Below are 19,741 nucleotides of genomic sequence, written 5' to 3'. Positions count from 1 at the left end.
TGCACTACGTTCTCCACATTGCTTGTTCAGAATTGGCAGAATGCTATACAGGATGATAGTATATCATTCTGAAAAACATTTTCTCCCAAAGACTATATCTGAGCCTTTCTCCTAGGGAGCACTAATGAGCAAGTCTTAAGAGCTCTTGACTCTTTGGTCTAGATTAAACTGCCATGGAATGTTAGGGAAGTTGTTGCTACTTGAATCCAGGAACCTTCTAGAGACTCAATATATTCATACAGTTGATTTCCTTGCCGAGGACTGAATCTCCTACATTCTCATCAGGATTTTGTGAACAGGCAGTCACAGCTTGGGTGGGTTGAGAAATTGAATATTACACTGCACAACAATTTTTTGGTTAAGTCTTGATTCCTGAAAAGTTTTTGGTGATTATGACAGGTACCAACTTGGTATGCTCAAATATGGTTTTGGTTTTACTGCATCACGTAAGAACTATGAGAAATAGACATTTTTATGTTTACTGACAATAAAATATATAGTCAAGTTTACGTTTCGCACAAGCGACTAAATGAAACAGAATTAAAAGTGTTTTGCTCCCGAGTTTCTTTTATATTCAGTGTCTGGTGCATCACGTTGTAGCATCCAACAATAGTCGGCAAGCATTGACGGATTCCAATTGCCCTGGTATCGTTTCTCCATCGTAGCTATGTCTTGATGAAACCTTTCACCGTGCTCGTCACTCACAGCACCGAGATTTGCGGGGAAGAAGTCCAAGTGTGAATGGAGGAAATGAATCTTGAGTGACATATTGCACTTCATTCTCTTGTATGCTTTGAGAAGTTTGTCTACCAGCTGAATGTAGTTTGGGGCTCTGTAATTGCCCAGAAAATTGTCAACAACGTCTTTCAAGGCTTTCCAGCCAATTTTTTTCCGGCCCAACTAACAGATCTTCAAATCGCTTGTCACTCATAACATGTCTGATCTGGGGGCCAACAAAAATACCCTCTTTGATCTTGGCATCAGTTATTCTTGGGAACATCTGTCTTAAATAACGAAAACCTTCCCCTTCCTTGTTCATTGCTTTCACAAAATTCTTCATGAGTCCCAGTTTAATGTGAAGAGGAGGCAAAAATATCTTTGTCGGGTCAACAAGCGATTCATGTGCTACATTTTTCTGTCCTGGAACTAACTTTTTACGGAGTGGCCAGTTCTTTCTAGAATAGTGCGACTCTCTGTCTCGGCTGTCCCATTCGCAGATGAAACAGCAGTACTTTGTATAGCCAAGCTGCAGTCCTAGTAACAGAGCAACGACTTTGAGGTCTCCACAGATATTCCAGTTATACCTGGTATACTGGACATACTTTAGTAACATTTCCATATTCTCATATGTTTCTTTCATATGTGCTGCATAGCCAACAGGTACTGAAGGATAAACGTTGCCATTGTGCAACAGAACAGCTTTCAGGCTTAACATTGACGAATCAATGAAAAGACGCCACTCTTCCGGGTTGTGATCACAACCAAAGACCGAGAACAATCCTTCAATGTCACAACAGAAACAGAGACTGTCGACTTGTGCAAAAAATTTGGTTATATCATGATGCCGGTCTCGAAACACAGAAATTTTCGTACCTGGTGATAGCAAACACCATTCCTGCAGTCTCGAACCTAGCAGCTCAGCTTTTGCTTTTGACAGACCCAAATCTCTGACCAAATCGTTCAATTCGGACTGTGTTATCAGATGTGGATCGCCTGATGAGGATGGTTCAAAATCCGGGTCAATGTCACTGTTAGAACCCTGCACTGCAGTTTCTTCATCTGGTTCGTCTAAGGTCCAATCCTCTGGTGGTTTCGGAACTGGAAGACTGTCATCATGTGGCATGGGTCTCATTGCTGAAGGCAGATTAGGATATTCAATTGACTTCTTGTTTTTGGCAGAGAAACCAGACACATTAGTCAAACAGAAATAACAGTCCGTCACATGGTCTTTCTGTTCTCGCCATATCATCGGAACAGCAAATGGCATCGTCTTTCGAGTACCTCTGAGCCAGGCTCTCAGACTAACAGCACATGTCGCACAGCAAATGTGAGGCGCCCATTGCTTGTCTTGATCACCTATTTTGCAGCCAAAATACAGATGATAGGCTTTCTTTACAAGGGCAGTCATCGAACGTCTCTGAGGCGTAAGTGTATATTCCCCACAGATATAGCAGAATGTGTCGCGGCTGTTACGACACCGACGAGACATATTGCCCGACACCAAAACGTCTATAGCATCAAGCTTACTTACTGTTATATTGCTACAGCTACTATACTACTATACTTTACTATACTGATACTATATACACACACGGACTATCTATATTAACCAAATGAGCAGGATCGGTGTATGGAAGCCACCATTATAGCATGGTGAGACAGCGCAAGCTCGTTCAGACCTGCCCAGACATGCCCAGGATGTCATCTTCCATAAAACAGCTTCCAACCTGGCTAGATTTTATGCATGGACATACCCAGGCGGCACAAACCGTTGTTGATAAGACACTTATGGGAGAAAAAATTGTTTGCATCCAAATATAAGAAAAAATCACGACAAAATTGAAGATTTCTCTGAAATGGTACGTGATGGGTAATTTTTGATGTAATATTCATGATCAGCACCCAAAATTCTATAAGAAACACCCAGCAGTGTTCAGGAAGCAAAAACTTTGTTGTGCAGTGTTATCTAATGTTTTTGCCCTGGACTGCTCCTCCATCTCCAACTAAAATGTGAAGTCATAAGCCATTTCACTCATAAAATAAATGAGCAAGAGCTTCTCAGATGGAACTTAAAACTTTCATAAGGTGGGGAAGGATCTGATGAAAGACCTGAGAACCACTTCTCTGAATAAAACCTTTGGTTCTTCTTCAGAGTCCTAGGAGTGCTCTGAGTCAGACTCATAAATACTCCATAGGAGATGTTTGCGTCCCTGCTCATCTCACACTACTGTCTCCAGGATCAGATCTTGACCAGGGACATTGAGATATGAGGATTCCTCTTCTGTAGCATTGAAGATTAACACTATTACAGTTGACAGCAGGCAGTGGCCAGGTCTTCAGGATCATCCGAATCACGCCAGGTCTTGACAACTATGTTAAAACTGCAACATCATGACAATCAAGCAATGCAACACTCCATCTTTTCCTTGAACAACTTCATGACCTGCTCCTTGAAGACTGCCATCTACAAAAGGTTTGGACATTATGGTAGGAGTTGTCACATACTCCCGAGTCACTTGGGGTGATTTGGATTCAGGATCTCAAGTCCATGGATGCTGCTTCACCCTTGATGCCATGCTTCAATGACAGGTGATGTTGAGGAATTGCAATTTACACCAGATGACAGGCATCACACTCCCTCAGTGCTGATGAAGACAAGGATGAATTTTTCCTCTAAGTCATGCATGAAATGGATGATAATTTCCATTGGCCTCTATCGGTACTCATGTTGACACAGTCTTAATGCTGATGAAGTTCAAGGACCCATTGAGACCAATGCTTCTGATGCCACTGTCTCCGGACCAGTCTTATCAGTGCTGAAAGTTTTTCCTTTTGCTTTTCACAATGTCTCTGAAATTTTAGAATACAGAATATAAAAAGAAGTAGGGTCCCAGGCATTCTAAGTATCAACTATGAGCATCCTTAATTTGTAAGATGATATCCTGTAGCACCAAGAATATTATCTGGTAAAACAGTCATAATGAAATCAAGACTTAATGACAAAAAATTACCTGGATGGTAGCCCAAGCCTATAATTGAGCTAACAAAAAGAAAAAAAAAAAATCTTAAAAACAGCAAGCAAACATACCAAGGGAAATAAGTGAAAAAAAAAAAATAGACCCCATTACAATGATAAGACTTACACATTACAACAAGAAGTTGAAGAAAACTGTGGCGGTTAATTCTGAAGAGAGCACGCAAAAAGATGTCATTTGGCTGTGTGGAAAACAAAGACCTTATTGAGTTCTGTGTAACAACGGCAGGCAGGAACAGCTTTGCATACATGGTGAGACATTTTCAAAAGTTCTTGAGAAGTGCTGAAGAAGTATTTCCCATGCGGGCTCTGTCGAATAACATCACCCATATGCAAGGATTCACCTATCCTGCTTGTCCTTGCAGAATAGACAGTATTAATGAATGTATTGATGCGAGATCACATCCACTTGTTCTTATTAAAACCAGTGTTATCGGTTCTCAAAACAATATACTTAGAAAGTCTTGTTTTGGAGAAATGAAGCTAGATAGAGCAGCTTAGCCACCAATATACTTCTACAAGGAACCCCCCTCCCCATTATTCAATAGTTTATGAGGGAACAGGAGAATATAGGGTAAGAGAAGTGATCATTCTCCATCATACAAGAACTCACTTGCTGCAGTTTATGATGACATCCTCTGGCATTATTCTTTTCTTAAGCATTCCCATCTTGGGGTGGTCCCCACGGCCACGGAACAGTCCAGGTGGTTCAGTCTTAAAATTGCCAATTTTTTCTCGGTGTCCATCCAAAATACAGTAGCCAAACTCCTCCTGAATTTTTTCAATCTCCTGCTTAAGTATCTAACAAGAAAAATATTTTAATAAATGAATTTAAGGATAAATTAATGTCTTACTATACAGTACAGAAGGCTGTAAAGTAATAGAGTAGTAGAGTAATAGATCACTAAAAAATAGGCAAAAAGTTCGGTTTCAAGTATAATGAGGGGGTTACAACCCCCAAACCCCCCACAACGCCAGTGCGATGTCTGTTAAGTAAAATAGGGGGGTTCCCCACTAACACCCCCCCCCGTCAGAACCCTTTAAAATAGTGCTTTTCTTCGGCGCGCCGTCAACCTTGCGCTCAGTTGTCGGCGCGCCGTTGTCTCGCGCAATTTTGTCTATGAACCCAAAAAAATAAACCACTTCCCATAGGCTGGACTCTGTACTCAACTGATACCCCGACAGTCTACCAGATCAGAAGTTAGTTGATAAAACACCACATGGGAGATGCACATACCATCCACCGTCTGCTGGAAACATAAAATACTGAGCATTCTGGGGCTGTGCAGGGTCCTTAAGGGGAAAATCACTCAAAACTACTTTAAGTCTTCATCCGCTGGTGTGCATGCACAACAATCTAAACTGGTCTAGGATAGACACAAAGGAAACAGAACTCATATAGCTCTGAATCAGTACATGTCTCTTATATAAGAAGCCCCAGATGTACCAGATATTTTCATCATGTTAAGGATGTTCTACTGTTTGGTCCAGGCAACAAAAGGTAGAAAAAATAAATTTATTTTACATTTTGTGATTAGAATATTTCAGATTTGAAATATGTATTCTGCTAGAGCTTGTATTAGACATAACTGGGAACTGCAAAGTCCAGGCTGTGCTTCTTTAGCTTCCAGCTGGCTTAGGGCTCTCTCTCTGATCAGGGGGCAGTTGCCCTAGTTGCACTCCCCTAACATTATTCTTGCCATGTGTGACTAAAGTATTCTGTTAGCTTGATTTTTCTACGTAGCATTCTGTAGTAATTTGGTTTGTTCAGTTTTCACAATAGTGAAGGGGATATTTGTGTTTATAAAATGACAATTGTCAGAGGAGAAGCTTCCGCCCACACACATGTGACTACAGGGCGGCCCAGGCAGGCTTCGCCGGCATTAGTTTCTTTTCTAAAGCACCGCGAAGGTAAGGGAGAGGGAGGGAGACAGATTTGACCGGAGGTAGGGAAGGGACCGCGCGTCTTCCTTCCCTTAAGTTTCTTTACGCCGTGAAGGTAAGGGGAAGGGAGGGAGATTCTCAGGCCGCTAAAGGGCGGTGAGGTGGCAAGAGGGAAGGGTGGATGCTGTGGGGACGGGGCAGTGAAGGGGATGGCGGGGACAGGGTGATGAAGGGGACAGTGGTCCGGTGACGGGGCAGTGACGAAGACAGATTTTTTCCCCTTGTTTCAAGTTTATTAAAATTTTTGATTAATCGCTTAATCTTACTTCAAAGCGATGAACATACATAAAAAAAAACAATTAAAATTACAGTATAAAAAAATAAAACATTAATTTAAACATAACCATTAAAATAAACTAGACTATATACAAACTTAACAAAACAAGAGTGAAGAGGAAAAGGGGATTTGAACTACAAAATTTTATAGAAAAGGAGGTCAGGCAAAAACACAAGGTTGGGAATTAAATAGAATAGTCAAATACAGCATTAATGAATTCAAGAGTAAGACTTATTGATCAAAAGCATCTTTGAAAAGGAATATTTTTAAATTGGTCTTGAATTTATCAATATTATGTTCTTCTCTTAAATAAATTGGCAGGGAGTTCCAAATTTGTGGAGCAGTAACAGAGAAGATAAATTGTCTTCTGGTATTAATGATCTTAAGAGATGGAATTGTCAATAAATGCTGTTCGTTTGACCGCAATATTCTATTTGTGGAGTAAGGGATCAGTGATCTAAAAATGAATGCAGGTGTTTTAAAAAGCATTGCTTTAAAGGTGAGTAGGCATATTTTATATGTTATTCTATGCGATACCGGAAGCCAGTGAGCGTTCTTGAGAAGTGGTGTTACATGATCAAATTTTTTTGTCTTTGTTACAAGTTTAATGGAAGTATTTTGTATGATTTGAAGCCGTCTTATTTCATTTTGTGCAATTCCTTTAAAAAGGGCATTGCAGTAATCGATTTTAGAGATTACTAAGGAGTGGATAAGGATATTTAGTGATTTCACATCTCACAAATACCATTTTAAAAAAATTACTTGTAGCAGCATTCTCTGTAGACAGCAGGATATGTCTTCACAGATGGGTGATGTCATCCAATAGAGGTTGGCTGGGAATTCTTTTCGAGTTAAGATTTCTCCAGAACATTTTACAAGGAAGCACTGAGCAAGTATGCACTATCCAGCTCATTGTCCTGTGCGATCTCCCTCAGTCTCTAATAAAGCTTAGAGTAAGTACATAAGAACTGCCATACTGGGACAGACCGAAGGTCCATCAACCCCAGGATCTTGTATCCAACAGTGGCAAACCCAGGTCCCAAGTACCTAGCTAGATTTCAAATAGTAAAAAAGATTCTATGCTGCTTATCCTAGGAATAAGCAGTGGATTTCCCCAAACCATCTCAATAATGGCCTATGGACTTCTCTTTTAGGAAATTATCCAAGCCTTTTTTAAACTCCGCTAAGCTAACTGATTTCATCACATTCTCCAGCAATGAATTCCAGAGTTTCATTAGTGAAGAAATATTTTCTCTGGTTTCTTTTAAATCTACTACTTAGTAGCTTCATCACATTTTTGGAAAGAGTAAACAAGCGATTCACATCTACCCTTTGCACTCCCTCTCAGTATTTTATAGACCTCTATCATATCTCCAATGAGCTGTCTCTTCTCCAAGTTGAAGAGCCCTAACCATTTTAACGTTTCCTCATAGGGAAGTTGTCCCAACCCCTTTTATAATTTTTGTTGCCCTTCTCTGTACCTTTTCTAATTTCGCTAAATCTTTTTGAGATACAGTGACCAGAAGTGCACACAGTATTCGAGGTGTGGCTGTACCATAGAGCGATACAAGGGTATTATAACATTTTCATCTTTGTTTTCCATTCCTTTCTTGATAATTCCTAACATTCTATCTGCTTTCTTAGGCAAAGGGGATACGTGCTGAGTACTTTATCCTGCTGCCCGCAGAGAACACCTGCTATGTGTATATAACTTGATTTTCTCCAGGGACAAGCAGGTATCCAAGTCCTGACAGGTAGGACTCTTAACTACCAGATACTTCAACAAAAAGGAAAAGAAAACATGAAAAGGCATTGTAATTGTCAAAAGCTTTTTTTTTAGCTTTATATCTATTTTTTTTTAAAGGTTGCCTGGAAAGAAAAAGGGACCTTGGAGGATGGAATTGATTTCTAATCTTCAAAGAAATGCTGGAGGATTAACTATCCAAACCTAGGCCTAGATGTACTAAGAGGATCGGTAAGAACATAAGAATAGCCTTACTGGGTCAGACCAATGGTCCATCAAGCCCAGCAGTCTGTTCTCATGGTGGCCAATCCAGGTCACTAGTACCATAAAGAGCTACTGACGCACTAAAAGGTTTCCATACAAATGATTCAAGCAGATGTTTGTCTTAATCCCCGACTTTGCCGTCCAATTGATTGCTGTGAGAGCAACTCTCACACATGCGCAGAGCCAGCTGGGGAAGCCCAAAAAGCTGAGAGGCAGTGGAAGTCCTGAAAGCAGCCTCCTGTCACTCAGCTGTTTGGGTCAGAAAACTTTTTTTTTTTTTTTTAAATGGGCACAGATGCTGTGCGTGTTACACACACACAATATCTGTCCCATTAAAAAAAAGAAAAGAAAACAGCACCCCTCCCCCCCTGCCAATGACAGTTCTCCCCATCAAGCCCTGATGAACACGGCACTGGGAAGACCCCCCCACCCCCGCACACTAGCAAAAATCGGCAGGAGGGATGGCTATTCCCTCCTGCCATTCGCCCCCACCTGTGCGAGACAAAAATATCAGGAAGGATGCCCACTCCCTCTTGCCATGTCAATCACCTTCCCCCCCTCCCATGCCAGCAAAACAGCAGGAAGAATGCCCACTTTCTCCTGCCATGCCAACCCTCCCCAACCAGCAAAACGGCAGGAGGGATGCCCACTCCCTGCTGCCACTGAAGGCACACTCCTGCATCAGGCGCCCCCAAACATCTCTTCTTCCTTGCTCCTCCCACCCCCCCTGAAAAAAAGGAACTCCCTCCTGCCCCCGGAAATCCATCCATATGGACATCCTAGAATACTTGAATGCCAAATAGGAATGATCCATTCACCAGAACAATGTACCCCACATAGGTTTGAGGATAGGCCCCTTAAATTTAGAATGGCCCAGGTCTGCCGAGTATTTGAGGTTCACTGGGCTTGTCTCATTCTTAGTCATGCCAATGGAATTAAGCACACCATAGGACATCTGCTGAATCACTTGTATTTCCCTGATGGCAGATACCAAAGTGGTAATCCTTTCTTGTGGGAGAAAGACCTTTGCCCGAGTCACGTCTAGCTGAGCTTCAATGAATGCTCATTAACCCTTTAATTGGCAGATGGTGAAACGGCTGCTTTGCTTAACTTGATGCTGAATGAGATCAACATAATAACAGGAACTTGGAGATGCAGATATCACATAAGAGCCCCCAAAGGCACATGTTGCTTCTGAGCAGCAATGTCAAATAAAGGGTTAAAGTGACAGTTTAAGTGGGGAGCCTTTGTTTAATTTATAGAAAACCCTAGTGGCTTCAACTCCCAGATTATTATGCCCATGGATCTTTGGGCTCTTTCTTGTGATGTGCTTTAGACCAGCCAATTATCCAGTTACGGAAACATATGCACTCCCATTCATCAACACCCATGGAGTGGACAGAAGCAAGGAAGCAGTACATATGAGAGCTACTTTTAGTGGCTTGGATCTATGTAAGTGTACGTATCCTTTAAGTTCAAAGTAGAGAATGACATGACAAATTTTTCCCCATCCCCGCAGGAACTCAATTTTCCCTTCCCTGTGAGTTTTGTTGCTGCCTCTGCCCCATTATTGTAAGCTCTGCCTTAACCACACAAGCCTCGAACAGTTATGTTTTGAAAATGTTTGAGGCTTGTGCAGTTGAGGACAGAGCTTAGGCATTGGTGGAATGAGGCATTATGATATCACTATCTCAGCTCTAGAATGGTGCTACTTAGGATTTTAAAGGGTTTGAGGCTTGTGCAGATGAGGATGGAGCTTAGGCATTGGTGGAATGAGGCATTATGACATCACTATCTGAGCTCTAGAATGGTGCTACTTAGGATTTTAAAGGGTTTGAGGCTTGTGCAGATGAGGACAGAGCTTAGGAATTGGTGGAATGAGGCATTATGATATCACTATCTGAGCTCTAGAATGTTGCTACTTATGATTTTAAAGTGTTTGAGGCTTGTGCAGATGAGGACAGAGCTTAGGCATTGGTGGAATGAGGCATTATGACATCACTATCTGAGCTCTAGAATGGTGCTACTTAGGATTTTAAAGGGTTTGAGGCTTGTGCAGATGAGGACAGAGCTTAGGAATTGGTGGAATGAGGCATTATGATATCACTATCTGAGCTCTAGAATGTTGCTACTTATGATTTTAAAGTGTTTGAGGCTTGTGCAGATGAGGACAGAGCTTAGGCATTGGTGGAATGAGGCATTATGACATCACAATCTGAGCTCTAGAATGTTGCTACTTATGATTTTAAAGTGTTTGAGGCTTGTGCAGATGAGGACAGAGCTTAGGAATTGGTGGAATGAGGCATTATGATATCACTATCTGAGCTCTAGAATGTTGCTACTTAGGATTTTAAAGGGTTTGAGGCTTGTGCAGATGAGGATGGAGCTTAGGCATTGGTGGAATGAGGCATTATGACATCACTATCTCAGCTCTAGAATGGTGCTACTTAGGATTTTAAAGGGTTTGAGGCTTGTGCAGATGAGGACAGAGCTTAGGCATTGGTGGAATGAGGCACTATGACATCACAATCTGAGCTCTAGAATGTTGCTACTTATGATTTTAAAGTGTTTGAGGCTTGTGCAGATGAGGACAGAGCTTAGGAATTGGTGGAATGAGGCATTATGACATCACTATTTGAGCTCTAGAATGGTGCTACTTAGGATTTTAAAGTGTTTGAGGCTTGTGCAGATAACAACAGAGCTTGCAGGAATGGGGCAGGGACAGGAAAAGAACTCACCGGGACAGTGTGGGAAAATGAGTTCTCATGGGGACGGGGAAAAATTTGTCCTTGCGTCATTCTCTAGTCCAGAGAACATAAGCAGTTTCCATTTTAGAGGTAAAAGGATCAAGGAAAACCATCTTGGAACTTCTGAAAGAGGAACTTGTTTATGACTTTTAGACCAGGATAAGACAGAATCTCCCTTCATCGATTAAAATCTCTGACCTCTTTCTCCTGCTGGAATAGCTCAACAGCACAGGTCTCTATGAGGAAAGAGTCCTTCGTTAAGTATTTTCTAATCCTGATGAACATAAACGTAACGCTCTCTGTTGACAACTTGGGAAGTATTTCAAAAAGATGAATTCTATATCCTAGACAATCAAATTTTAGAATTGAAGGGGCCAAAACCTTTAACTTCCCTCCTTCTGGAAGGTTGTTCAGGAAGAACACAAACACTGAACAGCAACAGGCAGGAAGCTGCAGGCATGAAGAAGCCAGCTTCTCAAAAGCTTCTGGAATAATCTAAACTGGAGAAACTTCTCTGAGAAGCTCCATCGGATATCACTCATATTTGTGGACTTGCTATCTTGTCTTGTCTTATATGGTACACGTCTTTTTGGGCAGATAAATAATTAAAACATGAAATATAACTTGCCTTAGATCAGATTTGGAAAGGTAAGTAAATAAACCTAAAAACTAAAGTCAACTGATTTCCTGTTGCTAACCCTAAATACATTCATAATTCTTAGGAATTAAGACCAAACCTGTTTATCTTCTTTTGGCAATGCTTTTCTAGCTTCGTTTTTATCTACAAAGTACTTGTGAATCACTGAAAAATCACACTTATGCAGGTGCTTAATTTTCTTTTGCTCTTCTGGTGTCATCACCTGGAGATAAAACCAAAAATGAAGCTATACCACTAGCATTATAATATTGGTGCTTCAAAATTTCTCATTATTGTTTATTGAAAGCTTCTATACCTCTATTAATGATTGGGGAGTCAATTCAGAGTGGTTTGCATGAGCTTCTGTAAAGGTGTTACAATACATGAGCTTCTGTAGCAGTGTTACAATACAAGGGCTCTATACAGAGTTACAGGGGCTTCTGTAGCGATGTTACAGTGGAGTTCTTAAGCAACCTCGCTTTCATTTCGAGGAGGGGGGAGAATAAGATATATGGTATGAGTACAAAGCCCATCTTGCATTAACATTTGATGTCTTTAAGACTGGTCTAAGAGGAGACATTGGAATAACTGCTCAAGCCAGAAACCAACTTGAAACAGGTGAGGGTTTAAGTATGCAGATTCCATTGATTTTTTTTTTTTTCTAAACAGAAGGAAGCCACATACACCACAACCGTCCATCTAAAAAGGATTTATTTTTAAACAAAATTTATTTAAAAAAAAAAAACCATATAGGTTTTCATTATGTACAGGACTAAACCTCTCTTATGCTCAATACCTCCTACCACACGTCATGCGGTATCTGAAAAGAGCTAAGACCCAACAGATGCTATTAATGATGCCACCAGCATGGAACCGAGGGCTTTAACCTGCTTTACTTAAACCACCAGAGGGAAGGACATTTAAGAAAAATATTTGGAGATCATCTGAATGTCAAGCTCTTGTATTATTTATATACTAGTCATTAAGCCTGTTACATTAACGAGTGCTAGAATATATTTCTGTCTGTCTTTCTCCCTCCTGCTGTCTCTCTCTCTCTCCCTGGCCCCCTTTCTCTGTCTGTCTTTCTGTCCTTCCCTGCCCCTGTGTCTTTCTTCCTTTCTTTCTATCTCCCTCCCTCCCGCTGTCTGTCTGTCATTCTTTTCCTCCTTTTCCCTGTGCAGCAGCATTTCCACCCCACTTCTCTGTGCAGCAGGAACAGCATTTCCCTCCTTCCCCCCCCCCATCCACTTTCCTGTGCTGAAGCAGCAGTGGTATTTCCCTTCCCCTCCAGGTCCCTGTGCAGCAGTAGCAGCATTTTCTCCCACCCTCCCTTCCCTTCTCTTACTGCGATCTGGCCTGCTCTGTTCGGCCCCTCCCCTTTCTTTTACTGCGTTCTGTCCTGCTTCGATCTGGCCTGCTCCATTCCGCTCCTCCCCCTTCCCTTGGTCTAGCCTGCTCCATGCCTCTCCCTTCCCTTATTGCATTCCTGTGGCTGGAGTCCTCTTCTTTGTCGGCCCCCCTTCCCTTCCCACGGGCTGGTCTACTGCGGCCAAAGGTTTTTTAAAAAGTTTAAAAGTGCCGCTACGGCTCCTCTCACGATCCCCGCCAGCGTCGGAAGCCTTCTCCGACGCTGGTGCGGCTCGTGAGAGGAGGCGACACCGCAGCTTTTAATTTTTGCTTGAGGAGGTAGAGAGCAGGGAATCCAGTGCTGCAGGCCAGTCCTGGCGGCCATGGAGAGAGGGAACGATATATGTGCGCATGCGCACTCCTGCTGCCACAGACCTATTGATCACAGATCAGAGATCACGGAACCACGCAGGTAATAGTGTGCAAGCGCGGCTAGGGTTTTATTATATAGGATAAGGCAACTGTATAACAATTTGGAAATCCTACCATAAAATGGTGAAACTCAGTCACATATTTAGATGCCTTTCCAAAGCCCTCCTATATGTTGATATCTACTAAGTGGAAAACTGGCAACCAATCTGCAGAAGTGTGCGAGAAATTCTGAACATACCTCTTTCCAGTCATGGAAGAAGTTCTTTTGAAAAGCTTCCTTAGTTGTGTACTCATGATCCAGCATTTTGCCATAAAAGGTGGCGACTTCCTCTGCTGCCTCACTCAGCTTCATGACCTCACCTGCAAAACACCAAGTTTGTTCTCCTGAAGCCTGCGAGTTATATAGTATGACTCTCCATCACCAGCCGAAAACGGATCATTGCTTTACTTGCCTTTACTTGCCACACAATCTTTTCTTCTCGCAGAAACAGTATAAAATCATCATGGGAAAAATTAAAACACCGGCAGACCTCGACAGATTCTTTTTCTTCTGGATCTGGAGAAGAACGGACCTAGGAGCCAGGTCAAAGATAGGGACCAGTGGCTGGGAATGCCACATCTCCTTAAAGGTCTAATTTTTTTATAGGCTGTTTTCTCATTGTGTATCTTTGCAGAACAATCAAGTAATTATGAGCCTACCTCCCCCCCCCCAGTTAATTTCCCTCTATAATGTTCCCCTCCACTGATCTGTTAGCATTGTTTAGTTCTTGGATCTATTTCTGCAGCCTAAAATTAGTTTATAAATAAGGTTAACTGATCAGCCTCCTATGTCTCTGTTATTGAATTTTGGCCAGAAATAAGCTGCAGCAAATTAATCTTGCCTTGATGAATAAAATTAATCGCATAGCTCAAAACTGACCCCAAAATTGGACTGAGTGAGTAATGCAGACTCCAAAAGATACCCCATGCTCTGAAAAGCAGCTCTGCCTGCCTGAATAACTTTGCTGCATATAAAAAATTTTTTAAAAAAGTAGATGGAACAAAGAAGAAAAAACTTAGAAACTTCCATTCCAGTCCGAGGACTAACCTTAAACTCCAGGCCAGGTGACTAGATGAGGAATTTTTAAGTGGTTTACCAAAAATAGATGTGTTTCTTTTGCAACCCATGTAACAGTCTTGTAATTATCACCAGTTTATTTGATATGCCGCAAATATAAAATCAAGTTAAATCTAAGCGCTTTACAAAAAGTAGAAATCAAGAAGAAGGAGTATACTCACAAACACATTAGACAAAAACAATTACAGAAATAAAAGAAAAAGAGAGGCAGGAGAGGTTACAATGTGGGACGACAAGTGAGGTGATTAAATTTGCCGATGACACTAAAAGTTGTTAAAACGCATGCAGATTGTGAAAAATTGCAGGTCGACCTTAGGAAATTGGAAGATTGGACGTCCAAGTGGCAGATAAAATTTAATGTGGACAAATGCAAAGTGATACACATTGGGAAGAATAACCCAAATCACAGTTACCGGATACTAGGGTCCACGTTTGGGGTTAGCGCCCAAGAAAAGGATCTGGGTGTCATTGTACACAATACGATGAAACCTTCCGCCCAATGTATGGTGGCAGCTAAAGAAGCAAACAAAATGCTAGGAATTATGTTAACAAGACTAAGAATGTCATAATGCCCCTGTATCGCTCCAAGGTGTGACCTCATCTGGAGTATTGCATTCAAATCTGGTCTCCATTTCTCAAGAAAGATATAGCGACACTAGAAAAGGTTAAAAGAAGAGCGACCAAGATGATAAAGGGGATGGAACTCCTCTCATATGAGGAAAGATTGAAAGCTTAGGGAAAGAGGAGATAGTATTGAAGTCTATAAAATCCTGAATGGAGTAGAACGGGTACAAGTGGATCAATTTTTCACTCCGTCAAAAATTACAAAGACTAGGGGACACTCAATGAAGTTACAGGGAAATACTCTTAAAACCAATAGGAGGAAATATTTTTTCACTCAGAGAATAGTTAAGATCTGAAACGCATTTCCAGAAGTTGTGGTAAGAGCAGATAGCATAACTGGTTTTAAGAAGGGTTTGGACAATTTCCTGGAGGAAAAGTCCATTATTGAGAAAGACATGGAGCAACCCACTGCTTGCCCTGGATTGGTAGCATGGGATGTTGCTACTCTTTGGGTTTCAGCCATGTACTAGTGACCTGGATTGGCCACAGTGAGAATGGACTTGATGGACCATTGGTCTGATCAAGTAAAGATATTCTTATGTTGTTTTAAGAAGGGAACAGGGCAACTGAGTCTCCACTGGTCAGTGGCAAGCAAGGTGATACCTACGACTCTGCTGGCCTTCACATTTTGTCTGATAGAGGCTCTGGAGATGTTGACTAAGATCAGGAGTGGGCAACCTTCATAAACAGAAGCTGCATGAATGTACTATTCCTAGTGGGTCACAACATGAAAATTCTGATTAATAATGTTTTCTGTGTATACTGTGATAAGGGAGTGGGGGATTGGCAGAAAGGGTGGGGGGAAATCGATTCCCTCCTCTTAGTTAAAGACTTCCCAAAGATGCTACAATTCCTGATCTTCCATCCCAGACATCTCCCATAAGTCAGAAGTACTCCAGAAAGTTACCTTATTCAGGGGAAACCCTACCCTGTCTCAGATATAACTCCCTCAGAGAATGTAGAGAAATAAAAGGGTGTATCTAAGGAAGAACCCATGAGGGATAGGTCCCTTGAGGAGGATGTACCTGAGGACAAGAAAGCACAGTTAATTACCGTAGGCAGAGAAAGGCTGGTGCATTTAAAAACAAGTAGCTAGTATCCATATGCTGTCAACTGATTTTTCTAATTATTATTTCCTGTTTGTTGCTAGCCTGCTCCTTTATTGCTCAAAAAGCCTCTCTTAAAATTTATGAGGGTTCTTCAAAAGGTTTCCGCACTTTCACGGGAAATGGTTGGGGGGGAGCGAAACAGTAAGATGACGTATCAAAGAATGTCATGTGACTAGTCAATCATGCAAGCCGGCTTTTTAATAAATAGTGTTTCAGTTGGGGGGGGGGATGGTTGGGTTACTTCTGGGTGTAAATCCTTGAGCTGCGAATGTTTCCTATTGTACCTCTTCTGTTCCCTGTTGTTGTGCTCAATAAAATATGTTTGATAATAAATAGTGTTTAAAAAGATAAGTGTGGAAATCCCTCGTACTTTGCAATTCTTACACACCCTTTATAAAGGCAGCTGAACATTCCTGCATGTTATGACAGTAGCCTGAACAATCCTTCAGTATCATTCTTGACAATCATTTCCCTTCCAATTGAAAGGGAAACAAACTGATGTTGTGAAGCTCATAAACTGAGTTAATTATTTAGTTGGGGTTGTGTACACTTAATTAACTTGCATTTTTATAGTTGGTATCATAAAGCTACTTACCAGCATAATAGAACTTTACATCTTCTGGAAGGGGCTCATAACAGGGTGCGAAGTAGGGCCCTTTGTGTTCCAAAAACTTCCACTTTACACCATCTTCATAATTCTCTTCTTCCCACCTAACATTAAGCAGCACCCAAGGTTAGATGTTCAGAATATGGAAAACACAGCCCTATGTTCCTGTCCTTACACATACATAATCTCAAAAGTATACCCTTTAGAATGGCTATTAATATCAAAATAAGTAATAATACATGCCAACTCGTTGCTGGAGGATGTGGTAACAGTGGTTAATGTAGATGGGTTTAAAGAGAGATTTGGACAAGTTCCTGGAGGAAAAGTCTATAGTTCGCTATTGAGACATACATGGAGATGCTACAGCTTGTCCTGAGATCGGTAGTATGGGATTTTGCTACTATTTGGGATTCCAGAATCTTGTTACTCTTTGGTATTTCGGAATCTTACTACTCTTAGAGATTCCAGAATGTTGCTACTATTTGGGTTGGCCACTGTGGAAACAGGATATTGGGCTAGATCAGGGGTCTCAAAGTCCCTCCTCGAGGGCCGCAATCCAGTCGGGTTTTCAGGATTTCCCCAATGAATATGCATGAGATCTATGTGCATGCACTGCTTTCAATGCATATTCATTGGGGAAATTCTGAAAACCCAACTGGATTGCGGCCCTCAAGGAGGGACTTTGAGATCCCTTGGCTAGATGGACCCAGAATGGCTATCATTATGTTCAAAGTATCTAGGTGGCAACATTATACATGTGATCATAACAAGTCTTTAATCCTATTTCTGTTACTGGGCCCTCATACCATCAGCTGTCGGAGATACCATCAGCATCACTGTGTGTAATCGTGAGTCCAGTATATTTTATAAATAATTTAGAATTGCACATTTCGAGCACTGCTCTGCAACAGGAGCATGCTGCTCCTTGTGACCCTGGGCAAGTTACTTAATCCCCCCATTGCGCCAGGTACATTAGATTGTGAGCCCACTGGGACAGATAGGGAAAATGCTCGAGTACCTGAATAAACTCATGTAAACCATTCTGAGCTCCCCTGGGAGAACGGTACAGAAAATTGAATAAATAAATAAATGAGAATCCAGACTGGTCTTAGCAGACCTAAAAGAAAATGGTGGGAAAGAGTTGAAGTAGCCTAGAGGTTAGAGGAGTGGAGTGACAACCTGGAAAGCCAAGGTTCAAATCCGACTTGTGGCACTCACATTCCTTGTGACTTTGGGCAAGTTACGCTCTCTCTACCTCAGGAGGTACCCACTTCAGACTGTAAGCTCTCTGGGGCAGAGACATAGCATACAGTGATGGTAAAAAGGACAATTATTAACAAGGATTAGAAGACCAGAAAACCTGCAAGTTTAGCTAGTAAACATGTGAAAATGTTATATTAATGCTAAGTAATCCCAAGTCATATCCAGTGTGAAAACTGGAAATCAGTCTACAAGTCCTGTGTCAAGAGAAGATGCACAAAAATCAGCTGACTGAACCGTGCCTAGCCTTCTACAACAAGCACTTGCATACCTTACTTTATATATCTTGTATTTAGATTTAGCTCTCACCTTTCTTAGTAGCCAATCAGGGCATTAGGCCCCACCCTGTGGCATCACACAATGCACCGGGGCATGGCCTAAGGCCTCTGACTTGTTGCGGGAGGCATTGGCGTAGGAGGGATTGAGCACCCCTCCTGCTTCATTAAAGGTACAGGGAGGGGGCATCCCTCCTGCCATTACGTTAGTTTTTGGGTGGGACTGATGGCAGGAGGGAGTGGGAACCCTCCTGCCATAATTTTTTTGATGCGGCTGCGGGGCAAATTTTTGAGGGGGGTTCGTAGTTGTAGATATGGCAGGAGGGAGTGGGAACCCTCTTGCCATAATATTAAAGAGCCCGAGTAAGGTACGGGGAGGGGTGGGCCGGGCCGATGCCGGTTTCGCGATAGCAGGAGGGAGCTGGCATCCCTCCTGCCATATTTGCAGGAACTGGGTGGGCAGCGTCGGGCCCGATGGCAGTGGCGGCGGAGGATTTAAAACCACGGGCTTGCTCTATTAAAAAGCATTACGATCCCATGGTTTTAAAGGGCAGAAGAGGGCAGGAGAGTCGGCCAGGATAGAAGTGACTTCAGCAGTCGCTTCTTTTCTGATCGGCAAGCCCAATCGGTATTAGCTAAAGTGTTTAGTGAATCGCTGCCTCCCAAATTTGCATGCCATTTCCCTCATTTACATGCATGGATCGGGGGGATCGCTAAACACTTTAGTGAATCGGGCTGGAGGGAAATCTGCTTGCTAAGGGCTCGCAAACCGATTGGTACACGATTGGTTTGCTTAGTGAATTTGGGCTTTGGGCTTTTTACTACTGTTATGCTGTTAACAAAATTGTAAGTTTTATGTTGAATTATACCTGCTGTAAACCACCTTGGGTGAATCTCTTCATTACAGGTGGTTAATTAATCTCAATAAATAAATGAAGATTCAAATCGTGGGTTTTCTGGTTCTCAGCTCCTCACTGTGCATTACAGTCCCACAGGCAGAAAAAATATTGCTCATTCTATAAAATGTCTCTGCATCAATTCCTTACTCTTTCCTCTTAATGAGCAAAAGATTCACAATAACTCAGTCATACTACATACAACAAAACCAGCATTCCATGTGTGTTTTTTGTTGTTTTCTTTTTTTTTTTTGGGGGGGGGGGTTGGTAGGTGGGAAGAATCTTAGCCTTTGTTCCATATCACCATTTGCCTGCCAGATTCCATTTTTGAAAAGTAGTGTCCAGTCTGTGGTTCCTGCACAAGAGCAGTCACTACCATGACAAGGATGACTGGGCTAAAATGCAGAGAGAAGGAGTCCTGTCTCCCTTCCCCCCCCAAAAAAAAAAAACAACTCTCAATGCACTACACTCAATTAAGCTGGTTCAAACTGGGCTTCAAGCCCTACAGAAGGGAAAACTATGCTAGCTTCAAAAACAAGAAGAAAAAAGGCAACATATGTTGGGAGAAAGAAAAAATATGCAGTTAAAATTAAAGGGACAGATGTAAAAAATAAGAAAACCCTCCAGATAAAATTTGTAAGTGCAAAATAAACCCTTTAATCATACAGGAATTCGAATTTGCTAAGAACTGCACAGCTTGATCGTCG

General features: G+C 41.8%; 1 protein-coding gene across 6 annotated transcripts in view; it reads right to left on the bottom strand.

The window, feature by feature from the left end:
- Positions 1-19,741, bottom strand: part of TOP1MT (DNA topoisomerase I mitochondrial) — a 209,939-nt gene that overhangs the window by 104,904 nt on the left and 85,294 nt on the right. For 5 of the 6 annotated variants that reach the window (XM_033933369.1, XM_033933366.1, XM_033933372.1 and 2 more), the window contains exons 7-10: positions 16,592-16,707; positions 13,385-13,506; positions 11,468-11,590; positions 4,368-4,555 (exon numbers count right to left, since the gene is read on the bottom strand). In XM_033933369.1, coding sequence (XP_033789260.1) covers positions 4,368-4,555; positions 11,468-11,590; positions 13,385-13,506; positions 16,592-16,707 — 549 coding nt within the window. The remainder of the gene's footprint in view (positions 1-4,367; positions 4,556-11,467; positions 11,591-13,384; positions 13,507-16,591; positions 16,708-19,741) is intronic. The other variant, XM_033933371.1, reaches the window with a different exon arrangement.

Source organism: Geotrypetes seraphini, chromosome 2 (genome assembly GCF_902459505.1).
Source record: "Geotrypetes seraphini chromosome 2, aGeoSer1.1, whole genome shotgun sequence".
Classification (NCBI taxonomy): domain Eukaryota; kingdom Metazoa; phylum Chordata; class Amphibia; order Gymnophiona; family Dermophiidae; genus Geotrypetes; species Geotrypetes seraphini.
Note: the sequence above shows the minus strand (reverse complement) of the source record. Positions and strands in the feature narration are given on the sequence as shown.